The 26,663-nt window shown below is 42.8% G+C and overlaps 1 protein-coding gene across 2 annotated transcripts in view; it reads left to right on the top strand.

Annotated features, from left to right (window-relative positions):
• UTRN (utrophin) overlaps positions 1-26,663 on the top strand; it is a 930,516-nt gene that overhangs the window by 776,301 nt on the left and 127,552 nt on the right. For both annotated transcript variants that reach the window (XM_069769124.1, XM_069769123.1), the window contains exon 63: positions 2,580-2,781. In XM_069769124.1, the coding sequence (XP_069625225.1) occupies positions 2,580-2,781 (202 nt within the window). The remainder of the gene's footprint in view (positions 1-2,579; positions 2,782-26,663) is intronic.

The raw sequence follows: 26,663 nt of genomic DNA, 5'->3' as shown, positions 1-26,663 counted from the left end.
GGAGGGCCACACATCCCTTTATGTGCTCGCCAGAGGTAGCCTGACAAGCATTAGGTACCGAATTGAGATCCTCAGACCCCTTGTGAGACCATATGCTGGGGCGGTTGTCCCTGGGTTCCTCCTAATGCAGGACAGTGCCAGACCTCATGTAGCTGGAGTGGGTCAGCAGTTCCTGCAAGATGAAGGCATGGAAGCTATGGACTGGCCCGCCCGTTCCCCAGACCTGATTTCGATTGAACACATCTGGGACATCATATCTCGCACCATCCACCAACGTCATGTTGCACCACAGACTGTCCAGGAGTTGGCGGATGCTTTAGTGTAGGTCTGCGAGGAGATCCCTCAGGAGTCCACCTGCCGCCTCATCAGGAGCATGCCCAGGCATTGTAGGGAGGTCATACAGGCACATGGAGGCCACACACTACTGAGCATCATTTCCTTTTCGTGTGGCATTTCCACTGAAGTTGGATCAGCCTGTAACGTAATTTTCCACTTTGATTTTGAGCATCATTCCAACTCCAGACCTTCGTGAGATATTAATTGTGATTTATGTTGATCATTTTTTAGGTTTTATTGTTCTCAACACATTCCACTATGTAATGAATAAAGATTAACAACTGGAATATTTCATATTTCCTTCAGTGGTATCTAGGATGTGGTATTTTAGTGTTCCCTTTATTTTTTTGAGCATTGCATATGTATGTATATATATACAGTACATACCAAAAGTTTGGACACACCTCATTTAAAGATTTTTCTGTATTTTCATGACTATGAAAATTGTACATTCACACTAAAGACATCAATACTATGAATTAACACATGTGGAATTATGTAATAAAAAAGTGTGAAACAACTGAAATTATGTCTTATATTCTAGTTTTCCTTAAAGCAGCCACCTTTTGCTTTGATGACTGCTTTGCACACTCTTGGCATTCTCTTGGCATAGGTATATATATATATATATACCTATACTATGTGTAGACATTTATTTTATCTATTCTACTATAACCTGTCAGTGTGATTGTACTGTACACCGCACTGAATTGACGGCTTTTCTAAAGGACACCTGTGCGTATTTCTCGCAAGTCACACTGATGGTCCGTGTGGTGTGTGAGTTTTTCTCACACCCGTAGACTTTCATTGGCAGTTCTTGGCCAATATACGGTGCAAATCGCAGCATGTATATCGCACGTATAATACGACCGAGAAAGCAACGGATGATAAGAGCTGCCCCATAGATTAAAATTGGTCCGAGTGTTATACGATTTTTTATCGCAGAGCACTCGTCCGTACTACGGTCTAGTGTGACTCCGGCCTTAGCCATAGGCCGGTGTCACTTTTGCGAATGTAATGCGAGAAACTCGCGCATCAATACCCTGCACTGCCACCAGCACTTGGGATCGGAGCGTGAGGCTGCATAGAAATACATGCAGGTACACACTCCAGTCCCGAGTGCCGGTGGCAGTGCCGTGTATTGATGCTCGAGATTTGCGCAAATTTCTCGCATTGCACACGTAAGTATGACCCCGGCCATATAGAAAGAAAGGTGTGCACTATTGCCCTTTTAAAGGGAATTTGCCACCAGGTTTTTGCAAGTTTTTAATGTTGCCAATTTTCTGCAGCATTTCTGCATCTATTAGGTACCGTAAATTAGGTTACTTTGAATTTTTTTTCATTGTGTTTTTCAGTGCTGTTTTTCCATGTATTTTCATCACGTTTTTGACACTGCGATTTTTGTCTTTTTGCTATATTATGTTTTAACTAAAGCTTCATTGTTTTTTTATTCTTGCTTGTACTTCTGATGCTTCTTGGTATTTGGCTTTGATGAAACATTATTGATACTGTCATTACATGCCTTTCTATTGGGTTTCAACAGCAGAAACACACTAAAAGCACATATGTTTTTTAGTCGGGGATTTTCCAAATGTAGTGCAATTCTACAGGGAAAATTTGCACGTAAAATTCAGTGTAATCAATAGAGAAATTGATTTGTTTTGGATTTGGAACACACACCGCAGGTCAGTTTACGCTGAGTAATAAAAAAAAAACAGCGGGCATGAGATTTCTATAAATCCAATCCACTTTGCTGGAACTGTGAGACATTGCATATTTTTCCACCCATCCTCAAAAATGCAGTATCAAAAACTCTTCATGTATATTGCCAGATACCATGTTTCATCTGTCCCCGTGTGTGTATTTTATGTATAATTTAATTATTCATTATTTTAAAGCCAAGATAAACAATAGCGATGAGTGAACGTGCTCGAATAAGATCTTATCTAAGCATTCTCTAGTGCTAACCGAGTGTTTTCGGGTTGCTCGAAAAATATTTTTGAGTCCACAAGGCTGCATTTCTTGTGGCTGTTAGACAATCCGTGTATGTGTTGCAGCTGTCAAATAGCCGCGAGACAGCAGCCGCAGGGACTCGAACATATTATTTGAGCATGCCGAAGACACTCGGTTAGCACCCAAGCATGCTTGGATAGGATCTTATCCGAGCACGTTCGCTCACCACTAATAAACAACTCTAATTCCTGTTTTACATTTTTCATCTTTACATTTTTCTTTTACTCCAGTGGATCTTTTGGATCTGGGCACCACTCACAACATTTTCAAACAGCATGAACTGAATCAAAACCAACAATTATTGTCTGTTCCCGAAATCATCAACATCCTGACAACTCTCTACGATGGGCTTGAAGAGAAAAACAAGGATCTGGTTAATGTGCCTCTCTGCGTTGACATGTGTCTGAATTGGCTGCTTAATGTCTATGACACGTGAGTTAATGCTTTATTACCTTCTTTACAATTGATTATGATGATAACTTGATAACTACTAAGAAAGCAACTGACAAATGGTCCCTATATGATTATGGTAAGACTGTATGACCCATAGACTGGGGTAATATAATATTCCCAGGACAATAGCTATGCTTTATCACAGTTTAACTGATATTAAACTTCATGTACAGAAGACCGTAATACCGTTATAGATGTGACCTTGCTTGGTAAAATTGAGTGGAATTGGTACTACTAAACACAATTCAATGCCAATCTGCACACATGGATGAATCACTTGCATGCTGTAGATATAAAATCGTCAGTAATGATCTTATTTAAAGAGTCATGTAAAGCTTTTATGTGACATTTGATTTTAAATGTGCAGATATTTTGCTCAAGTAGACCATTTTTGATTGCGTAGTACTGAGAGCCAGTCTTTGGGTTAATAAAAAACCAATCTGAAGTCTCTGAAGACTTTCAGTGGCATACCATATGTCACCCATATGCTGACAGCTATCCCTGTATGCATTGCTATACAAAAAAAGCTGTCAATCATTGATAGGACCTCCCACTTGACCAAAAATCCCCCAAAGAGCAGAAGTTTAAATGACTAAAACAGATTATACTGAAACTTTTCTCACACAACTAGCAACCTACTCGGCTCCCCCTGTTCTATAACATCTTGCTGAAGAAAGGACTGCATTTACCTGATGACAGGTTCCCTTTAAAATTCAAATAAGTATAATGGTGGTGCCCTATAATTTAGTAAAACAGTTAATTCAAGTCCAAAGTGCAAAGAAGTTATGGAACTCAATCTACTATATAATTGTCTAAGGGTCACTTCCGTCTGTCCTTCTGTCTGTCTGTCACGGATATTCATTGGTCGCGGCCTCTGTCATGGAATCCAAGTCTCTGATTGGTCGTGGCAAAACGCCCACGACCATTGCCACGACCAATCAGCGACGGCCACAGTCCGGCGGCAATATGGCCGCTCTTTCCTCCCCGCAGTCAGTGCCCCCTCCATACTCTCCTCCAGTCATCCAGTCCGCCCTCACACAGGGTTAATGCCAGCGTTACCGGAGCGCGGTGTAACACACTCCGGTTACGCAGCTATTAACCCTGTGTGACCAACTCTTAACTATTGATGATGCCTATGCAGCATCAATAGTAAAAAGATCTAATGTTACAAATAATAATAATTAAAAAAAAACGTTATTCTCACCCTCCGACCTGTCGTCTTGTCCTCGGCAGTGCAAGCGGCAGGTTCCGGTGCTAAGGATGTTATGCGAGAAGGACCTGCCATGACGTCACGGTCATGTGACTGCGACGTCATCACAGGTCCTGCGCTCATACCAACCCTGGGACCGGAAGCTGCAGTGCACCCAGTCCTCATCTCTCTCTCCAGCCTGCAGCTATGGCATTTCCAGGAGGAGGCTACTATCCGGCCCCGGGGGTGAGTGCTGCGCCACGGCTTCTGTATGCTCACTGACTGCCTGTGGTTAGTGATGAGCAGGAGGGGGGGGCTAGGTATAATCGCATGCGGTACCGCGTGTAGTCTGCACGGGAAGCTCACAGGGCGGTGTGCAGGGATGCACACGGTGTGGTCCCTCACTTGGTCCCTTGAGGAGAAGTCACTTTTAGGGCAGTTCCCACATATTGCAAATTGGACCATAGTCCTGAATAGGAGGTAATAATGCAAAAAAGGAAGTTCTAGGAGCCACGTAATACTACGTGGCTGGGCAATATACTATGTGACTGGGCAATATACTATGTGACTGGGCAATATACTACGTGACTGGGCAATATACTACGTGGTTGGGCAATATACTACGTGGCTGGGCAATATACTACGTGGCTGGGTAATATACTACGTGGCTGGGCAATATACTACATTACTGGGCAATATACTACGTGACTGGGCAATATACTACGTGGCTGGGCAATATACTACGTGACTGGGCAATATACTACGTGGCTGGGCAATATACTACGTGGCTGGGCAATATACTACGTCTACATAGCTGGGCAATATACTACGTGACTGGGCAATATAATACGTGGGCTGTGCAATATACTACGTGGACATGCATATTCTAGAATACCCGATGCATTAGAATTGGGCCACCATCTAGTAATTAATAAAATTGCTTATTTTATTGTACTACAGAACAAACTGGAAAAAAAGCAGGAGGTCACGCAACTCTCAGCCTTGATAAAGTGGTGTTGTATCTTGAGAAAAACTAATTATTTATTAACATTTTCCATACTTTCAAAATTGGATATATTCACTTTTTTTTTTTACCCAACCTATACAGTGGGACTGGAAAGTTTCTGAGACTTTTGCTTTCAGTATCTGATGTGACACTCTTGTGCAACAATAACTGCATCTAAACCTTTCCTGTAATTGTTGATTAGTCCTACACATTAGCTTGGAGGAATTTTAGGTCATTACTCCCTATAAAACATCTTCAAGTCTGTTATGTTTGGTGGGTTTTCTCCCATGAACTGATCACTTCAGGTCTTCAACATTTCTGGGTCAGAGCTTTGACTTGGTTATTCCAAAACTTTGACTTTATTCTTCTTTAACAATGCTATTGTAGAATTACTTGTGTGTGTTGTATCATTATCTTTCTCTATAACAAACATTCTCTTGAAATTCTGCTCATGGACAGATATCTTGGCCTTATTTTAGAATGTGTTGATGACTTTTCTAATTCATTGTTCTATCAATGATCTCAAGCAGTCCTGACACAGATGCTGTAAAACAGGCACACACTATAATACTACCACCACCATGTTTTACAGATGGTATGAGACATTTGAATCTCGTTATTAATGGCAGGATATGGAACTCTATAATCAACCACTAATGAAATGTTCCCGTTTGCAGGTTAATTTGCTTTTATTCCGAGGCTCATATGTTGAACTATGCTTGTTTTGTTTAGATGTTTTTTAGATGCTTCTAGTGTAGTGAACCCTTCTCTGACTTTGACACTAACTCTGTTTATAACTTTCATGTTAACAATGTAGACAAGTTCACATAATTAAACAGCATTTGAGGAGCATCTGCCGGTTTCATGCTGTTAGCCTGGAATTTAATTACAAGCTCCTCAAAGTGAACATGTTGACAGGCTGCAGTCTAGTCCACTAACTAACACCAGACGATTCTGCGAAAAGAAGCTTTTCTTGTTAAAATCCTGACAGCAGCAGTTTTGTGAGTACTGTCAAGATAGCAGCCACATTTTGGACTGTTCAATCCTGTTAGAGCTCAAAATGAGTAGGTAAGAGGTGACAGTCCATCAGATTTAGGGACCAACTATGAATTATGAGCAATAACATGCTTTCTGTAGTAACTAATTGTCATAGAAAATGTTGATTTAAACTTGGCTTTCACAACTTTTAATCACCTATTACAGATGATAAACACTAGTTTCCAGCTTTTTAGACACTAAGAGACTGTGTATTTCATTTATTACAATAAAAACCATTGAGATAAGACATTGAGCTAAGACATGTTATCAATGTGTGATCATTTAGGACCCAACTGATGTCCCATTCCCATTGCTAAAATGAGGTAATTGTTGAAGTAAATAAAACTTTTTCTAGCAGCAGGATCATTTATTGCTATAATCATACAACATCTAGAGAAAGCCAAGTGGAGATGTTAGGAAGTGGGAAAGTGGCACAGCAATTTCTTAATGGCTTATATCAGGGGCAGACATAGTATGCATCTGTGCTGGTCTATATAAGGGGCTGAGCTAATCATTTTATTTTATGACTGCTGTTAGATTATTAGAGACATTCAGGGGTGTCTTATGCCATTGCACAGGTTCCTTTGCCTATCTTTGTGCATGTCTGGCTAATTGTATGGAACTTATAGCAAATACTGCTGTACAAGTTTGTCTTGCGCATTACAATCTGTTCTAAAACTTAAAAAGTACTGTGGTAGATCAGCTCACTCAGCTGCTCGCAGAGGTAGTCACAGGAATGCTTTCCATTTAAGTTTAAATAATCCAAATGAAAAAAATACCATGGTACTGTTTCTGGGTACTGTGTTGTGTAGTCCATTATCACGAGGATATATTGATGTCCTCTGGCGGACTTCACCAGAGGTCCAACAAGATCCATAGCAACTCCGTCAAATGGAACCTCTATTATGGGTAATGGCACTAGGGGACTACCAAAGTGAGAGACTGGAGCAGTGAGCTGGCAGCTGGGACAGGATTGGCAATAGTTAACAATCTCTCGCTGACATGTAGACCAGTAGAACCTCTGAAGGATCCGCTCTTGTTTTTGTTTTAAGCCCAAATGCTCACCAAAGACATAGGAATGGGCCAGATCTAACACCGTAAGCCTATAGGGCCCTGGTAAAAACAATTGCTCTGTTACTTCTCCCCTCAGTTTAGTAACCCAATATATCAACCCCATTTATCATAGTAACATTGTCAAATGCCCCTTTTTATCGTAAGATCTTTCATTTGAACAGTCCCAAAACTTCCCCCAGAAACACCCAACTCAGGAATGTCGACCTCATGGGTCTCCGTATAATACTCGTCGCCAGCAAGAACAAACAGGAGAAACTCATCTGCCCCTGATTGCAATGCGGACTCTTCATGGTCGAAGCAGCTCTTGTCTGAGTAACTTGGTACCCTTGTCTTTCTCCGTAAGTCCCAGAATAAGCTAAATTCAAACCCTATTGTAACTGTGTGCACAAGGTCTTTAACTACTCCGACCTCATATAACTCAGTGCCACAGTTCGTTTCTGTAGTCACTGGCAAAAGGGTAGAACTTCTCCTTCTCACAGCTTAATTTCACCATAGCCCTGTGTGTTTGCACTGGATAATAAAACATGTATTCGAAAAACATATATTGGTATTAACTCTGGTTAGAGACATAATAGTATAGGTACCTCCATCAATCACTGAAATTAATCAGTGGAGTGGATAACACCTATGATGTGCCTATATATGAATACCAGAGATAATCACAAAGCCACTCACACATTTAAAATATAAATCAATTTTATTATGCACACTTAATAAACATATACTGGTGCAAAAAATACAGCTCTGGCAAAAATGAAGAGACCACTACAAAATGTACAGTTTGTCTGCTTTTTCTCTTTATAGATATATTTTTAGTAAAATGTAAATTGTTCTTTTGTACTATAAACTACTGACAACATCTCTCCAAAGTTCCAAGCAATACATTTTTTATTTATTTTCTGAAAATGAGAAATGGTCAAAATAACAAAAAAAATGCATTGCTTGCAGACCTCAAATAATGCAAAACAAAAAAAAGCAAGTTCATAATCATTTTGAAACAACAATACTAATGTTTTAGCTCAGGAAGAGTTCAGAAATCAATATGTTGTGGAATAACCATGATTTTTAATCAAAGCTTTAATGCGTCTTGGCATGCTTTCCACCAGTCTTTCACACAGCTTTTGGGTGACCTTATGCCACTTCTGGTACAAAAATGTAATCAGTTCTTCTTTGTTTGATGGCTTGTGACTATCCATCTTCCTCTTGATTACATTTCAGAGGTTTTCAATGGGGTTCAGGTCTGGAGATTGGGCTGGCGATGACAGGGAATTGATATGGTGGTCCTTCATCCACACCTTGATTGACCTAGCTGTGTGGCATGGTGCATTTTCCTGCTGTTAAAACCAGTACTCAGAGTTGGGGAACATTGCCTGTGCAGAAGGAATCAACTGTTTTTCCAGGTTAACCTTGTATGCGGCTTGATTCATACGTCCTTCGCAAAGATTGATCTGCCCATTTCCAGCCTTGCTGAAGCATCCCCAGATCATCACCGATCTTCCACCAAATTTCACAGTGGGTGCAAGACACTGTGGTTTGTACGCCTCTCTAGGTCTCCATCTAACATCTAGACGACCAGGTGTTGGGCAAAGCTGAAAATTAGACTCATCAGAGAAGATTACCTTACTCCAGTCCTCTATGGTCCAATCCTTATGGTCTTTGGCAAACTTCAGCCATTTTCAAGTTGCCCTTTCCTCAGATTGAAATGTAATTAATAAAGGGCAGTTAACTGGAACAATCTAGGTCAAGATAAGGTCTGGAAAACCAAGCAAAATGCAATGAGTGTTGCTCGTAGGATTGCTAGAGAGGCAAATCAGATGCCCCACTTGACTGCAAAGTCCTTCAGAAAGATTTAGCAGACTCTGGAGTTATGAAACATTGTTCTACTGTTCAGAGACACCTGCAAAATCATGTCCTTCATGGAAGCATCATCAGAAGAAAACCTCTCCTGAGTCCTCACAATAAAATTCAGCATTAGAAATATGCAAAATATCTAAACAAGGCTGATGCGTTTTGGAAACAAGTCCTGTTGTCTGATGAGGTTAAACTAGAACTCTTTGACCACAATGATCAAAGGTATATGTGGAGAAAAAAGGGCACAGAATTTCAGGAAAACATCTTGCCAGCCATTAAGGATGGGGATGGATCAATCATGCTTGGGGTTGTGTTGCAGCCAATGGCACAGGTAGCATTTTATAGGTAGAGTGAAGAATGGATACAATGAAATTTCCACAAATTCTTGATGCAAACATAACACCATCTGTAAAAAAAAGCTGTCGTTGAAAATAGGATGGCTTCTACAAATGGATAATGATCCTAAACACACTTGAAAAAAGGTGCAAGCTGAATGTTTTACAATGGCCCTCACAGTCCCCTAATCTGAACATTATTGAAAATCTGTGACTAGACCTCAAAATATCAGTGCATGCAAGATGACCCAGGAATATCCCAGAAATGGAAGAATTTTTCAAAGAAGAATGGATGAAAATCCCTCAAACAACAATTGAAAGACTCTTGTCTGGCTGCAAAAAGAGTTTACAAGCTGTGATGCTTGCAAAAGGGGGTGCTATAACCATGCAGGGTGTCCAAATATTTGCATCGGCCCATTTTCCTATTTGTATTTTTTTAAATATAAAAACTGACCTTTTTGCCTAAAATACAAAGGGAATGTGTCATCTTTAACTTTAGGCCTTTTAGAGATCATTTAGTTTTCAACTTGTTTAGCTGCTCACAATAACAGTCATTTTGACCAGGGATGGCCAAACCTTTGCATGCCATTGTAAATGTGCAGGTTTTTCCATGTGTAGGGCCTGACTGATGTTGGGTAGAATGGCAGACACAAGTCTTGTACAAGAGCCTTCCACAGTCAGTGTCCTTCTCTCTCTGAAACTGTATTTACTTTAGTTATGATGAAGCTTTTAAAACTTAGACATGATGGAAACTGAAATTAAAAAAAGCAACTAAAGTTAGAGTTGCTTTTAATTCTATAAAAGCTAAGCAGATGTTTCTCTAGGAAAGGTACTCCCTGCTGATAGTCAGGAAAGCCAAAGAGGTGGCAGCTGTAGTGAGCATAGCACTTCTTACATAATCCTCTCTTCAATTCCTGCCCTGTGCAATGGTTCACAGCAGGAGCCGTGGTAAAATAGAAGCAAAACACATATATTTTATAAACCTTTGTTTAAAACACTGGGCAGTGTATCCTAACCATAGTGTGAGACACGGAGGACACCCAGTGTGCGGGATTAGATTAGATTTTGCGGTTTTCTTTTATATTACAGTTTGGATGTGTAAAATATTACTGTGGAGAAAAATCTACCTTATTTGTCTGTGTTATGTCATGCAACAAATAGTACCGTAATTAATGAAATTTTAATAGCTCTCCCCATCCTTCTAATCCTAACCTTACAATTCTGACCTGACAAGAATCATAGAAAAGAATGGCCTTGCTGCCATCATTCCCCATAACAAGGTACTACTATTACTAGGAACTGGAATGATTCTCATGCTCTGCCAGATGCCATCCACTATTTTTGAGTGGACAGTTCCCCTAAATTAGTATTTTCCAGCACTATAGCTGCTAAAACTTCCTTTCCGTCATTTTCCATCATGCCATTCATTGTTCCTAACATTGTCAGATGACTTGCCTGCACTGAACTGAAGAGACAAAGCAAAGACAAACCCCGACTTGTGACCCACAATCTTTCTCTTTCTCTCAGCTGCTACAGACAGATTACATTTGCCTACTTAGCACATTATCTAACAAATGAGATCAAGTTTTCTTATGTCTATGCTGTAGCCAGGAAATTCAGGAACATATGGAGATTCTGTTAGATTACAACTGACTTTAGGCATTTCTTCTGTCGGTACAGAATGATTTTCAACAACTGGATGGTAGAATAAAAGAAATTGTAGAATTAAGGTACCGTCACACTAAGCGACGCTGCAGCGATACCGACAACGATCCGGATCGCTGCAGCGTTGCTGTTTGGTCGTTGGAGAGCTGTCACACAGACAGCTCTCCAGCGACCAACGATCCCGAGGTCCCCGGTAACCAGGGTAAACATCGGGTAACTAAGCGCAGGGCCGCGCTTAGTTACCAGATGTTTACCCTGGTTACCATCGTTAAAGTAAAAAAAACAACCACTACATACTTACCTACCGCTGTCTGTCCTCGGCGCTCTGCTTCTCTGGTCTGGCTGTGAGCGCCGGGCAGCCGGAAAGCAGAGCGGTGACGTCACCGCTCTGCTTTCCGGCCGCTGTGCTCACAGCCACACCAGAGAAGCAGAGCGCCGGGGACAGACAGCGGTAGGTAAGTATGTAGCCGTTGTTTTTATTACTTTAACGATGGTAACCAGGGTAAACATCGGGTTACTAAGCGCGGCCCTGCGCTTAGTTACCCGATGTTTACCCTGGTTACCAGCGAAGACATCGCTGAATCGGTGTCACACACACCGATTCAGCGATGTCTGCGGGGAGTCCAGAGACGAAATAAAGTTCTGGACTTTCTTCCCCGACCAGCGACAGCACAGCAGGGGCCTGATCGCTGCTGCCTGTCACACTGGACGATATCGCTAGCGAGGACACTGCAACGTCACGGATCGCTAGCGATATCGTCTAGTGTGACGGTACCTTTAGTCAATTAATTTGATTGTGGTTTGTATTTGCATAGGGTGACTTCAAATTAACCCATCTCATTTTTGTACCTATAGTGCCTACACAAGTACACCTGTGGAAGCCACACATCTAGATCTATAGCTGAATGCTTGTGATGGACTATATCCTTAAAGGGAGGGTGCCGTGATTTTAGTTTTTGTATTAATAATTATTGATTATATAATCAATTATTTTTAATACAAAAGTAAATGTAGTACTTTAATACTTTTTTATTTATTCATTTTTACTTTTGCCACTGGAGGCCGCCATTTTCATTAGTGTGGGTGTAAGTGTCTGGGCACGACACTTGCACACCTCACTTACGGCAGCCATGGGCATAGGAGCCAACAGTCGGGCTCCGACCCCTCCTCCTGCCTCTCAGCTGTGACTTGGGCACGCCCCCTGGGCTGCTACGTCACAGCTGTGAGAGGAGATCGCGGCCATTTTGTTTTTTATTTTCCTCTGTCATCGCACACACAGCTCAGTGTGTGCGATCATAGCAGGAGCTGCCAGGGAGAAGCTGCTGCTGGGAGCGAGGTTTGGGGTGAGTATCTGCAGCCAGGAGCTGTGATTGCAGCCTGTACTTAGTATTACAGCACAGGCTGCAATCACTGGTCCCAGCCACCCTGTTCAGAGCAGAGCAGGGAGATCGTCACACTGCTCTGCCCTGAACATGACTCAGCACTTCCTGGAAGAGGACGGAAGGTAAGTACAGAGTTTTTATTTTCTTATGCATCTACCACTGCTACCTGCCCCTATATACCACTGCTACTAGCCCCTATATACCACTGCTACTAGCCCCTATATACCACTGCTACCTGCTCCTATATACCACTGCTACCTGCCCCTATATACCACTGCTACTAGCCCCTATATACCACTGCTACTAGCCCCTATATACCACTGCTACCAGCCACTATATACCACTGCTACCAGCCACTATATACCACTGCTACCAGCCCCTATATACCACTGCTACTAGCCCCTATATACCACTGCTACTAGCCCCTATATACCACTGCTACTAGCCCCTATATACCACTGCTACCTGCTCCTATATACCACTGCTACCTGCCCCTATATACCACTGCTACTAGCCCCTATAACAATGATAAATGTAAGGTTATACACATGGGAAGAGGGAATCAATATCACCATTACACACTGAACGGGAAACCACTGGGTAAATCTGACAGGGAGAAGGACTTGGGGATCCTAGTTAATGATAAACTTACCTGGAGCAGCCAGTGCCAGGCAGCAGCTGCCAAGGCAAACAGGATCATGGGGTGCATTAAAAGAGGTCTGGATACACATGATGAGAGCATTATACTGCCTCTGTACAAATCCCTAGTTAGACCGCACATGGAGTACTGTGTCCAGTTTTGGGCCCTGGTGCTCAGGAAGGATATAATGGAACTAGAGAGAGTACAAAGGAGGGCAGCAAAATTAATAAAGGGGATGGGAGAACTACAATACCCAGATATATTAGCGAAATTAGGATTATTTAGTCTAGAAAAAAGACGACTGAGGGGCGATCTAATAACCATGTATAAGTATATAAGGGGACAATACAAATATCTCGCTGAGGATCTGTTTATACCAAGGAAGGTGACGGGCACAAGGGGGCATTCTTTGCGTCTGGAGGAGAGAAGGTTTTTCCACCAACATAGAAGAGGATTCTTTACTGTTAGGGCAGTGAGAATCTGGAATTGCTTGCCTGAGGAGGTGGTGATGGCGAACTCAGTCGAGGGGTTCAAGAGAGGCCTGGATGTCTTCCTGGAGCAGAACAATATTGTATCATACAATTATTAGGTTCTGTAGAAGGACGTAGATCTGGGGATTTATTATGATGGAATATAGGCTGAACTGGATGGACAAATGTCTTTTTTCGGCCTTACTGACTATGTTACTATGTTACTATGTTACTATATACCACTGCTACTAGCCCCTATATACCACTGCTACCAGCCACTATATACCACTGCTACCAGCCCCTATATACCACTGCTACCAGCCCCTATATACCACTGCTACTAGCCCCTATATACCACTGCTACCAGCCACTATATACCACTGCTACCAGCCACTATATACCACTGCTACTAGCCCCTATATACCACTGCTACTAGCCCCTATATACCACTGCTACTAGCCCCTATATACCACTGCTACCAGCTCCTATATACCACTGCTACTAGCCCCTATATACCACTGCTTCTAGCCCCTATATACCACTGCTACCTGCTCCTATATACCACTGCTACCTGCCCCTATATACCACTGCTACTAGCCCCTATATACCACTGCTACCAGCCACTATATACCACTGCTACTAGCCCCTATATACCACTGCTACTAGCCCCTATATACCACTGCTACTAGCCCCTATATACCACTGCTACTAGCCCCTATATACCACTGCTACCTGCCCCTATATACCACTGCTACCTGCCCCTATATACCACTGCTACCTGCCTCTGTATACCACCTACCACTGCTGCCTGCCTCTATATACCATCTACCACTGCTGCCTGTCTCTATATACCATCTACCACTGCTGCCTGCCTCTATATACCATCTACGACTGCTGCCTGCCTCTATATACCATCTACGACTGCTGCCTGCCTCTATATACCACCTACTACTGCTGCCTGCCTCTATATACCATCTACCACTGCTGCCTGCCTCTATATACCATCTACGACTGCTGCCTGCCTCTATATACCACCTACCACTGCTGCCTGCCTCTATATACCATCTACCACTGCTACCTCTGTCCTGTGTAGCTAATCTAGTCCTGTGTAGCTAATCCTGTCCTGTGTACAGTATCACACAAGATAGGATTAGATACACGGCGCAGCACAGTATCACACAGGACAGGATTAGATACACGGCTCAGCAGTCAGTATCTAATCCTTTCCTATGCACTCCTCTCCCCCCTGCGTGTCTTTCCCCATTGTGGTTTATTATTTTTGTTGTGGGAGATGAGGGAGTCGAGGATTATGCGTTCGGTATGGTATAAAAAAGATTAATAAAGGACTTTATTCTGGCCGAGTATTTACAAGACATGTGAGATCTATGTGGCGGCATTATGGGTGATCTATATGGCGGTATTATGTGAGAAGCATATGGTGGTATGTGAGAACACTGGCGGTATTATGTGTGATCTATATGGTGGTATGTGAGAACACTGGCGGTATTATGTGTGATCTATATGGTGGTATGTGAGAACACTGGCGGTATTATGTGTGATCTATATGGCGGTATGTGAGAACACTGGCGGTATTATGTGTGATCTATATGGTGGTATTATGTGAGAACTGTATGACAGTATTGTGTGATCTATTTGATAGTATTGTGTGTGATCTATATGGCGGTATTATGCGAGAACACTATGGCAGTATTATCTTCAGAAAGCGGACCCATTCTATGGTTGTTCTGGCTGAGCACCTGCACGCGGGTCTGGGGTAATAGAGGGTAAAGCATGACCTCTAGTTAGGTGTAGTCAGGGGAAGGCTGGTGAGGCAGCTGAAGAGAGGGGTCTCATTTTTATCGTTACTATATGGCTACATTTCCTTCCCAGCGTCACCCCGGACTGCTCCTGTCGCCTCGCTTTCACACATCGCCAGGACAGGATGGAGAAGACAGGATCTGAGGAGGGGAATGGGGTCTGCATGCAAAGTCTGGATCAGACCAGGCCATCAATCCGCAGAAATGTTTCCTGGATTTCTGTGGAGCAGACGGTCCATCCATGTGTATAAAAGACAGCGCTCTATGTACAATCCCTGGCTGCTCCGCGCACCAAACAGGGGGCCCCTATAGACCAGCACACTGCTCTCCTGAAATACTCTGTGCTGCTGTCACCCTGCTCCCTCCACCACATCTCCCAGAATCCTTTTGCTGCCTGCCATCCTTGGTGACTGTCTACTTGTCAGTATAAGGCTGCCTTCACACTATCATTATTTGGTCAGTATTTTACCTCAGTATTTGTAGCCAAAACCAGGAGTGGGTGATAAATGCAGAAGTGGTGCATATGTTTCTATTATACTTTTCCTCTATTTGTTCCACTCCTGGTTTTGGCTTACAAATACTGATGTAAAATACTGACCAAATACTGCTAGTGTGACGGCAGCCATACTCTGCAGTCACCAACAAAATGGCTGCTCACTGGGTTCCTGAATATCATCCTCTCTAATCCCTTAGCAAACACCCAGAAGGAGAGGAGAGGAGACATCACACAGGTCAGCAGACTCCGCCCATAATTACTGCAGTGCAGTAATGTGAGCTATTTGTACACTAGGTTTTTCTGAAATTTCAGCAGCTGCTCCCCCTAGTGTTGAAAAGTGGAAATTCCAAAACTTTTCAAATTATTTTTCATATTTTACTAAATTATAAACAAATGATAATATTTTTTAAGAAAATGTAATCATTAATTCTTTACATTTTTACAATTTCTGAAAAAAAATTTTTTTTGATGGCACCTTCCCTTTAATATATCCAGAAGGATTAATATTTCCAACTGTAATTTTTGTTATCTGCAAAAAGTCCATATATATATATTGAATTTTAAATGGCCATTGAGTGTTATGCAGTGTTGCAACACAGATATGATGAGTCAAGGACCCATGGTTTATGATGCATGTTTATGCTAAAAATTGAGTACCTGTTGGACAATGTAATCTGCAGTACAGATCAAGTATCCATTGGGTATAATGTGGTCTACATTACGAGGCCAATATCTATTACCATAATGCAGTCCTCCACTACAGAGCAAATTCAGTGCTAAACTCCCAACACCACTGCCGATTAGCTGTTATCAGTGTTGGCAGCCGCCAGCCAGAAGTACTCACTTACAAAGCTGCTCTGTCTACTTGTAGTGGCTACCGTAGGGTACTAGACATTTGCCTTTTGTTGATTTGAATAGGACGTGGATGTGCAGTACCAAGCCCTGGCCACTGCGACTAGACGGAGCAACATGGTAAGTGAGCACTTCCGGCCGGTAAATGCCAACGCTGATAGCAGCTGATGGGCGTTGATGCCTGGTGTCAGACCCCGGCTGATCAGACATGGATGACCTATCCTAAGAATGGGTTATCAATGTAAAAGTAATGGACAACCTCTTTAAGTGCTCATTTCGTAGGATGCTATCCTGCACTACACGACAAGTACCAGTTTATTAGAAATGCTACCTTTTTATAATCTGTACACTAAAAACATACATCATGTTATTGTTGTATTATAGAAAACTAGGCCACTAATATCCAGAATATTTATCCTCATAGGGTTTTATAACTGTGGGAAAAAAAGTTACTTATCCACAAGATACAGTACAGACCAAAAGTTTGGACACACCTTCTGATTTAAAGATTTTTCTGTATTTTCATGACTATAAAAATTGTACATTCACACTGAAGGCATCAAAACTATGAATTAACACATGTGGAATTATATACTTAACAAAAAAGTGTGAAACAACTGAAATTATGTCTTATATTCTAGGTTCTTCAAGTAGCCACCTTTTGCTTTGATGACTGCTTTGCACACTCTTTGCATTCTCTTGATCTTTAAATGAGAGGGTGTGTCCAAACTTTTGGTCAGTACTGAAGGTGTCGTCTTGCTGATCACTAGAGGTTCCAACACTGGGTCACTACCTGATCCTGAGAACGGTGTTCAGAAATGCCACTGTTGGAATGAATCAGTGATCTCCCTTTCACTGTCCGTCAGACTGATCAGGATAGCCAAGCACATCACTCAGCTATTTCCAGCTGTCCTACAGAGAATGAATGGAGAGCAGTAATGTGGGGCAATTTCTTGGGATCAGTGGGACTTCCAGCATTCAGAAATTGACCACCTTTCCAGTGTGTACATCATAACTTGTCAAGATGGGAATAGCTCTAGGGTCATTTAGCGCCGTACTGATTATTATTTGTTCTCTTTCTAACATGGCCTTTATTTTATAACGTTTGGACTTCTTGATATTCTACAAGTATTTTCTCCTAAGTTATTAGTATTGCTTATTATTGCAGCACATTACCTTACCAGCATCTAGCAGGCACATATTTATCAGTCTGGCAGTAGCATCCCCGGCAACCTGGGCAGGGCTCCTTATACGTTTAATGAGCACCAGTGGTTGATAGTAATATGTTTCTGCTTCTATGAATTACAAAAATGTAGAAAACAGCATGACTGAACAAAGAAAAGCTTAAGAGCAGCAGAATTAACAAATTGTATTATCCATATGATGCCCAGAATCAGCCACTCTTTGCCGTTCACAGTGGAATACGTAGTCACCTTGTGTGAGATGTGTGGTTTCTGTTGCATAAATCACTGTATTAACGACATGCTGGGGATAATGTAGGCCTGAAATATCAATGGATTAAAGACCCACTGCGAGAACACAGTTCAGACAATCACTTTCTATGCATACCCGTCACAACTGATTAAAGTGAGCATACTTTACATTATTATTAGGAATGTAGCAGGAAACTTTAAAGTACTTCTTAAAATATGATCGTACTTTGCTCCTTACAAAATTGCAAGTTGTGTTAAAAAAAAAGATGAAAGCGATAAATCTCATTCTCTCTGTTGGGAAATGGCACAATCTGAGTTGGAAACTTTCAAGTTCTTCATGCAATAATTCCTGCAATCGTCAGCTTTTCGTCTGATGCTTCAGGAAATGACATGGTTGAGGATTCTGGACTTGGACCACCATTGTCACCGGTCTCATTGTAGCCTATTCATTTTCTGATCGCGTGTCCATGACATGTCAGACAGTAACTGTATATACATTTCTGATTTAAACCTAACCTGTTCTATCTGACAATCTGTAGAAAAGCATGGTTGTGCTGACCTCATCCCACAAAAAATATTATAACTGTTTTAGGTGCACATAGCAATATTTTCCATGCACTTACCTAGTACTCATACTCAATAATTTGCTATTCACTCTCTCTGAGTGCACGGTTCCTCTTTGTCAGCATTTTGTAAGTGATGTAGATGTTGGGACTTTGTTTCCCTCAATTCCAAGTAAGGATTGCTCCAGTAGTAGTCCAATGGCTTGCATTTCTTGAACTAAGAACTTGCCTCTGTATAATGCCCATGTGCAGAATGAGAGAGCTACATTGACCCACCCCCATTTACTGTAACCCAACTGTTGTGAATTCCGCTCTTGGGCTCCCTCCGGTGGTTGTAAGTGGAACTTTTGTGAGTTCTGCTCTTGGGCTCCCTTTTGTGGTTTCAAGTGGTATGGCTGCTCCTTGGAGTTAGCTGTCATCAGCTGCCTCCACTTATCGTCTCTTCTGCTCTGCTATTTAGGCCTGGCTCTTTCCTTCAGCCAGTGCCACTTGTAAATGATTCCTGGTTGGATTCACATCTCTTTGGATTTCCCTGTTATCCTGACCAGTTCAGCAAAGCTAAGTTTTTGCTTGCTCTTTTCTGTCCATAGATTGTGGACTTATCCGTTCTGTGCTTTCTTTGTTTGTCCAGCTTATCAGTATGAATTAATTCTGTCTTGCTGGAAGCTCTGGGAAGCAGATAGTCAGGTGTGGAGATTTTTGTAAACTCTGCGTGGATTTTTTGTAGTGTTTTATACTGACCGCACAGTATTCCATCCTGTCCTATCTATTTAGCTAGACTGGCCTCCTGTGCTCATCCTGATTTCATTCTGTGTATGTCTTTTCCCTCTCCACTCACAGTCATTATTTGTGGGGGGGCTAATCTATCCTTTGGGGATTTTCTCTGAGGCAAGATAGCTTTCCTGCTTCTATCTTTAGGGGTTGTTAGCTCTTAGGCTGTGACGAGATGCCTAGGGAGAGTTAGGAGCATTCCACGGCTACTTCTAGTGTTGTGTTGAGCTTAGGGACTGCGGTCAGTACAGTTACCACGTCCTTCAGAGCTCGTTCCATGTTGCTCCTAAACCACCAGATCATAACAGTACAAGTGGCCAAAAATGAATTAAATGCATCTCAAAAGAAGGAAAAGAAAGTTCTGAACCATTTTTTTTTCTGTGCTCTGGTTTGTCTTTTTTTTCCTCTTGATATCTGGGTGGTTCAGGATATATGCTTTGGCATGAATGTTCAGGGTTTGTTTTCTCGTGTGGATCAACTTGCTGCAAGAGTACAGAGTATCCAGGACTATGTTGTCCAGACTCCGGCTTTAGAGCCTAGAATTCCTACCCCTGATTTGTTTTTTGGGGACAGATCCAAGTTTCTGAATTTTAAAAATAACTTCAAATTGTTTTTTGCTTTGAAACCCCGTTCTTGCTGCGTGGTGACCCTCAAGACTGGGCTTTTTCTCTTGAAACAGGGGATCCGGCATTATTGAATGTTGATGCATTTTTTCAAGCGCTCGGATTATTGTATGACGAACCTAATTCTGTGGATCATGCAGAAGAAACCCTGTTGGCCTTGTGTCAAGGTCAGGAAGCGGCAGAGTTATACTGCCAGAAATTTAGAAAATGGTCTGTGCTCACTAAATGGAATGAAGAGGCTCTGGCTGCTGTTTTCAGAAAAGTTCTTTCTGAAGCCCTTAAATATGTTATGGTGGGCTTTCCTACGCCTGCCGGTTTGAGCGAATCTATGTCGCTAGCCATTCAGATTGCTCGACAACTGCGCGAGCGCAAAGCTGTGCACCATATGGCAGTATCCTCTGAACAGAGTCATGAACCTATGCAATGTGATAGGATTTTGACTAGAACAGAACGGCAGGAATTCAGACGTCAGAATAGGCTGTGTTTTTACTGTGGTGATTCGGCTCATGTTATCTCTGATTGCCCTAAGCGTACTAAGATAGTCGCTAGGTCTGTTACCACTAGTACTATACAGCCTAAATTTCTCTTATCTGTGACCCTGATTTGCTCATTGTCGTCCTATTCTGTTATGGCATTTGTGGATTCAGGCGCTGCCCTGAACTTAATGGACTTAGAATTCGCCAGGCGCTGTGGTTTTTCCTTGCAGCCTTTGCAAAGCCCTATTCCTTTGAGGGGTATTGATGCTACACCCTTGGCCAAGGATAAACCTCAGTACTGGACACAGATGACTATGTACATGGCTCCTGCACATCAGGAGGATTGCCGTTTTCTAGTGTTGCATAACCTGCATGATGTTGTTGTACTGGGTTTTCCATGGTTACAGGATCATAATCCGGTGCTGGATTGGAAAACTATGTCGGTGACTAGTTGGGGTTGTCAAGGGGTACATAGTGACGTTTCTTTGATGTCAATTTCCTCTTCCCCCTCTTCTGAGGTCCCTGAGTTTTTGTCGGATTTCCAGGATGTATTTGATGAGCCCAAGTCCAGTTCCCTTCCTCCGCACAGGGACTGTGATTGTGCTATTAACTTGATTCCTGGTTGCAAGTTCCCTAAGGGCCAACTTTTCAATCTGTCTCTGCCAGAGCATGCCGCCATGCGGAGTTATGTTAAGGAGTCTTTGGAGAAGGGGCATATTCGGCCCTCTTCGTCACCATTGGGAGCGGGCTTCTTTTTTGTTGCTAAGAAGGATGGCTCCTTGAGACCCTGTATTGATTATCGTCTTCTTAATAAGATCACGGTCAAATTCCAATACCCCTTGCCTTTGCTTACTGATTTGTTTGCTCAGATTAAGGGGGCTAGTTGGTTTACTAAGATTGACCTCCGAGGGGCATATAATCTTGTTCGTATTAAACAGGGTGACGAATGGAAAACTGCATTTAATACGCCCGAAGGCCATTTTGAATACCTTGTGATACCATTTGGGCTCTCTAATGCTCCATCTGTGTTCCAGTCTTTCATGCATGATATTTTCCGCAATTATCTTGATAAATTCATGGTCGTATATTTGGATGATATTTTGATTTTTTCCGATGATTGGGAGTCTCATGTGAAGCAGGTCAGGATGGTGTTCCAGATCCTTTTTGATAATGCTTTGTTTGTGAAGGGGTCTGAGTGCCTATTCGGAGTTCAGAAGGTCTCTTTTTTGGGTTTTATTTTTTCTCCCTCGTCTATAGAAATGGATCCTGTTAAGGTCCAAGCTATTCATGACTGGATCCAACCCACATCTGTGAAAGGCCTTCAAAAATTTTTGGGCTTGGCTAATTTCTATTGCCGTTTCATTGCCAACTTTTCCAGTGTGGTTAAGCCCCTTACTGATTTGACGAAGAAAGGCGCTGATGTGACGAATTGGTCCTCTGAGGCTGTTGAGGCCTTTCGGGAGCTTAAACGCCGATTTACTTCTGCCCCTGTGTTGCGTCAGCCGGATGTTTCTTTTCCATTTCAGGTTGAGGTTGACGCGTCTGAGATTGGGGCAGGGGCCATTTTGTCTCAGAGGGAGTCTGATGGTTCTTTGATGAAATCGTGTGCTTTTTTTTCCAGAAAGTTTTCGCCTGCGGAACGCAATTATGGTGTCGGCAATCGGGAGTTGTTGGCTATGATGTGGGCGTTTGAGGAGTGGCGACATTGGCTTGAGGGAGCTAAACACTGCGTTGTGGTCCTGACCCATCATAAGAATCTGATTTACCTTGAGTCGGCCAAGCGGCTGAATCCTAGACAGGCTCGATGGTCCCTGTTTTTCTCCCGTTTTGATTTTGTGGTCTCGTATCTTCCGGGATCTAAGAATGTTAAGGCTGATGCCCTCTCTAGGAGTTTTTCGCCTGATTCTCCTGGAGTCCTTGAGCCGGTTGGCATTCTTAAGGAGGGGGTGATTCTTTCTGCTATCTCCCCTGATTTGCGGCGGGTACTTCAGGAATTTCAGGCTGATAGGCCTGACCGCCGTCCTGTGGGGAAGCTGTTTGTTCCTGATAGATGGACAAGTAAGGTAATTTCTGAGGTTCATTGTTCAGTGTTGGCTGGTCATCCTGGGATTTTTGGTACCAGAGATTTGGTTGCTAGGTCCTTTTGGTGGCCTTCCTTGTCGCGCGATGTGCGTGCTTTTGTGCAGTCCTGTGGGACTTGCGCCCGGGCCAAGCCTTGCTGTTCTCGCGCTAGTGGGTTGCTTTTGCCTTTGCTGGTCCCTGAAAGGCCCTGGACGCATATTTCCATGGATTTTATTTCGGATCTTCCTGTTTCCCAGAAGATGTCTGTTATCTGGGTTGTTTGTGACCGTTTCTCTAAAATGGTCCATCTGGTGCCTTTGCCTAAGTTGCCTTCCTCCTCAGATCTGGTTCCATTATTTTTTCAGCATGTGGTTCGTTTGCATGGCATTCCGGAAAATATTGTGTCTGACAGAGGTTCTCAGTTTGTCTCTAGATTTTGGCGGGCCTTTTGTGCTAGGATGGGCATTGATTTGTCTTTTTCTTCGGCGTTTCATCCTCAGACCAATGGCCAAACTGAGCGAACTAATCAGACCTTGGAGACCTATTTGAGATGCTTTGTGTCTGCTGATCAGGATGATTGGGTGTCTTTTTTGCCATTGGCCGAGTTTGCCCTTAATAATCAGGCTAGTTCGGCTACTTTGGTTTCACCTTTCTTTTGTAATTTTGGTTTTCATCCTCGTTTTTCTTCTGGGCAGGTTGAGCCTTCTGATTGTTCTGGTGTTTATTCTATGGTGGACAGGCTGCAGCAGATTTGGACTCATGTGGTGGACAATTTGACGTTGTCTCAGGAAAGGGCTCAACGTTTTGCTAACCGCCGTCGGTGTGTTGGTCCCCAGCTTCGTGTGGGGGATTTGGTTTTGTTGTCTTCTCGTCATGTTCCTATGAGGGTTTCTTCCCCTAAGTTTAAACCTCGGTTTATTGGCCCTTATAAAATTTCTGAAATTATTAATCCGGTGTCTTTTCGTTTGGCTCTTCCAGCCTCTTTTGCCATTTATAATGTTTTCCATAGATCTTTGTTGCGGAGATATGTGGTGCCCGTTGTTCCCTCTGTTGACCCTCCTGCCCCGGTGTTGGTTGAGGGAGAGTTGGAATATGAGGTTGAGAAGATTTTGGATTCTCGTTTTTCGAGGCGGAGGCTTCAGTATCTTGTCAAGTGGAAGGGTTATGGCCAGGAGGATAATTCTTGGGTTGTTGCCTCCAATGTCCATGCCACCGATTTGGTTCGTGCTTTTCATTTGGCTCGTCCTGATCGGCCTGGGGGCTCTGGTGAGGGTTCGGTGACCCCTCCTCAAGGGGGGGGTACTGTTGTGAATTCCGCTCTTGGGCTCCCTCCGGTGGTTGTAAGTGGCACTTTTGTGAGTTCTGCTCTTGGGCTTCCTCTTGTGGTTTCAAGTGGTATGGCTGCTCCTTGGAGTTAGCTGTCATCAGCTGCCTCCACTTATCGTCTCTTCTGCTCTGCTATTTAGGCCTGGCTCTTTCCTTCAGCCAGTGCCACTTGTAAATGGTTCCTGGTTGGATTCACATCTCTTTGGATTTCCCTGTTATCCTGACCAGTTCAGCAAAGCTAAGTTTTTGCTTGCTCTTTTCTGTCCATAGATTGTGGACTTATCCATTCTGTGCTTTCTTTGTTTGTCCAGCTTATCAGTATGAATTAATTCTGTCTTGCTGGAAGCTCTGGGAAGCAGATTTACCCTCCACACCTTTAGTCAGGTGTGGAGATTTTTGTAAACTCTGCGTGGATTTTTTGTAGTGTTTTATACTGACCGCACAGTATTCCATCCTGTCCTATCTATTTAGCTAGACTGGCCTCCAGTGCTCATCCTGGTTTCATTCTGTGTATGTCTTTTCCCTCTCCACTCACAGTCATTATTTGTGGGGGGCTAATCTATCCTATGGGGATTTTCTCTGAGGCAAGATAGCTTTCCTGCTTCTATCTTTAGGGGTAGTTAGCTCTTAGGCTGTGACGAGATGCCTAGGGAGAGTTAGGAGCATTCCACGGCTACTTCTAGTGTTGTGTTGAGCTTAGGGACTGCGGTCAGTACAGTTACCACGTCCTTCAGAGCTCGTTCCATGTTGCTCCTAAACCATCAGATCATAACACCCAACTTAGCATCTTTGCTACTACATATGGATTGCTCTTTACAACAGGCAGGCGACAGTAATTTAGGCAGAATGAGATACATAGTGGGCAGCACATGGTAATGGTTTTTCAGAGGTAAGATAGCATAATTTTTAATCAATTCATTTGCAGATTTTTTTATTTATCACATTATTTATAAAACAAGATCAAATTGTATTTCACAGCACTGAAGCTTAAAGTGGTTTTCTAATCATAAATTGGTAAAATTGCAAGGTGCCTTTAAGACAAACAACTTAGCAATATACCTCTTATTAAAAAATCATCTCACTTCTCAACACACCACTTTTCTGTGGTGTGTTGTTCATTGCTTATGTTCCCAGCCACCTCTGCAGGCAAGAAGCGCACTCTAATAAGCTCTCTGTTATAGATATACTGTAGATTGCAAGCTCTGAAGCTGGATCTAGGAACTTCAGTGCCTTTATGCTTCCTCGATGCTGCAAAAGCTAAGCAAATCAGGACATATGCTCTCTTTAATTGCAAACTTAAAAAAATAACTTTTATAAAGTGTATAAGTCTGGGCGTCTGTTATTAAAGGGAATCTGTCACCCCCAGGACGTATATGACCTATTAATATGGGCATATATGTAAGAAAAATGTTACACTAGTCCTACCTGTATGCCTCATGTTAGTGGTCTTGTGTTGAGAAATCTTATATTCTTTCCTTATGCTAATCTCTTCCTGGCTCCGGGGTGTGCGGTGCCTGGAAGAAATCCCTGCCTCCTGTCTTCATTGTAATACTTACCTCCTCCCCCATCAGTGTCAGTTATAGCCCCGGAATCCTGTCCTACAACGTGCACAACAATAAGGTGCTCCCCCACTTCCTGCCTGCCTAGTCCTCGCTAGGAATCATGTATACATAGCTATGACTATGCAGGGAGGAAGTGGGGGGGCACCTTATCGTTGCACACACCGCAGATCACTGGAGCGGAAGTCGATGGTGCTTGCAACTAAGATCCCTGAATGCAGTGTCCAAAGAAGGGAGGAAAAGGTATGGATGGCATGGAGGAGTGGGGTAGTATTATAATGAAGACAGGAGGCAGGGATTTCTTCCAGGCACCACACGCCCCAGAGCATGGAAGAAATCATTAGCATACAGAAAGAGTATAACATTTCTCGACAACCACTAATATGAGGCATACAGGTAGGACTAGTGTAACATTTCTATTACCTGTATGCCCATATTAATAGGTCATATAGAAGATCGTTGGGTACAGCCGGGACCAGCTGCTTCGAAAGCATCACCAAACCAGGGATTCAAGCTTCAGGAGGCTAATTTGCATATTCCAGGTGCCTTCTGGGAGAAGCGAAGTCTCCCTAAGCTAGAAGATCGTTGGGTACAGCCGGGACCAGCTGCTTCGAAAGCATCACCAAACCAGGGATTCAAGCTTCAGGAGGCTAATTTGCATATTCCAGGTGCCTTCTGGGAGAAGCGAAGTCTCCCTAAGCTAGAAGATCGTTGGGTACAGCCGGGACCAGCTGCTTCGAAAGCATCACCAAATTTTTGCCTGTAGGACATTATTGCAAGAGAGCTTGGCTGAGTAGATTACACAAGAAGGAAAACACACAGCAAGTCAGCAGGATCTAGGAGCAACATGGCAGATGTGACAACCTACATGGTGAGCTGCAGCACGTGCTACATGTTCACAGTAGTAGTGGCCCTTTTAGAAGAAAAGGTGCGGGGTCTGGAAGAAAGAATAGCAACTTTGAAACTCATCAAAGAGAATGAAGACTTTCTAGACAGAACAGAAGCATCTCTACTGGTCACAGAAGGTGCAAAAAGTGTCAGAGAACCTCCAAAAGCAGATGAGTGGAAGCATGTGACCAAAAGAAGCAAGAAGACCATGGAGAAATCACCAACCACACAACTGAAGAACCGATATCAAATCTTTGTAGAGGATGAAGATGGCACACCTAAGAATGAAGCAATACCAGCAAGCAAAAAAGAAAAGAGCACACAGCAACAAGTGACAGCAAAAAGT

This window comes from Ranitomeya imitator, chromosome 5 (assembly GCF_032444005.1).
Source record: "Ranitomeya imitator isolate aRanImi1 chromosome 5, aRanImi1.pri, whole genome shotgun sequence".
Lineage (NCBI taxonomy): Eukaryota > Metazoa > Chordata > Amphibia > Anura > Dendrobatidae > Ranitomeya > Ranitomeya imitator.
The sequence above is the reverse complement of the archived record's forward strand: the minus strand, read 5'-3'. Positions and strand labels throughout refer to the sequence as shown.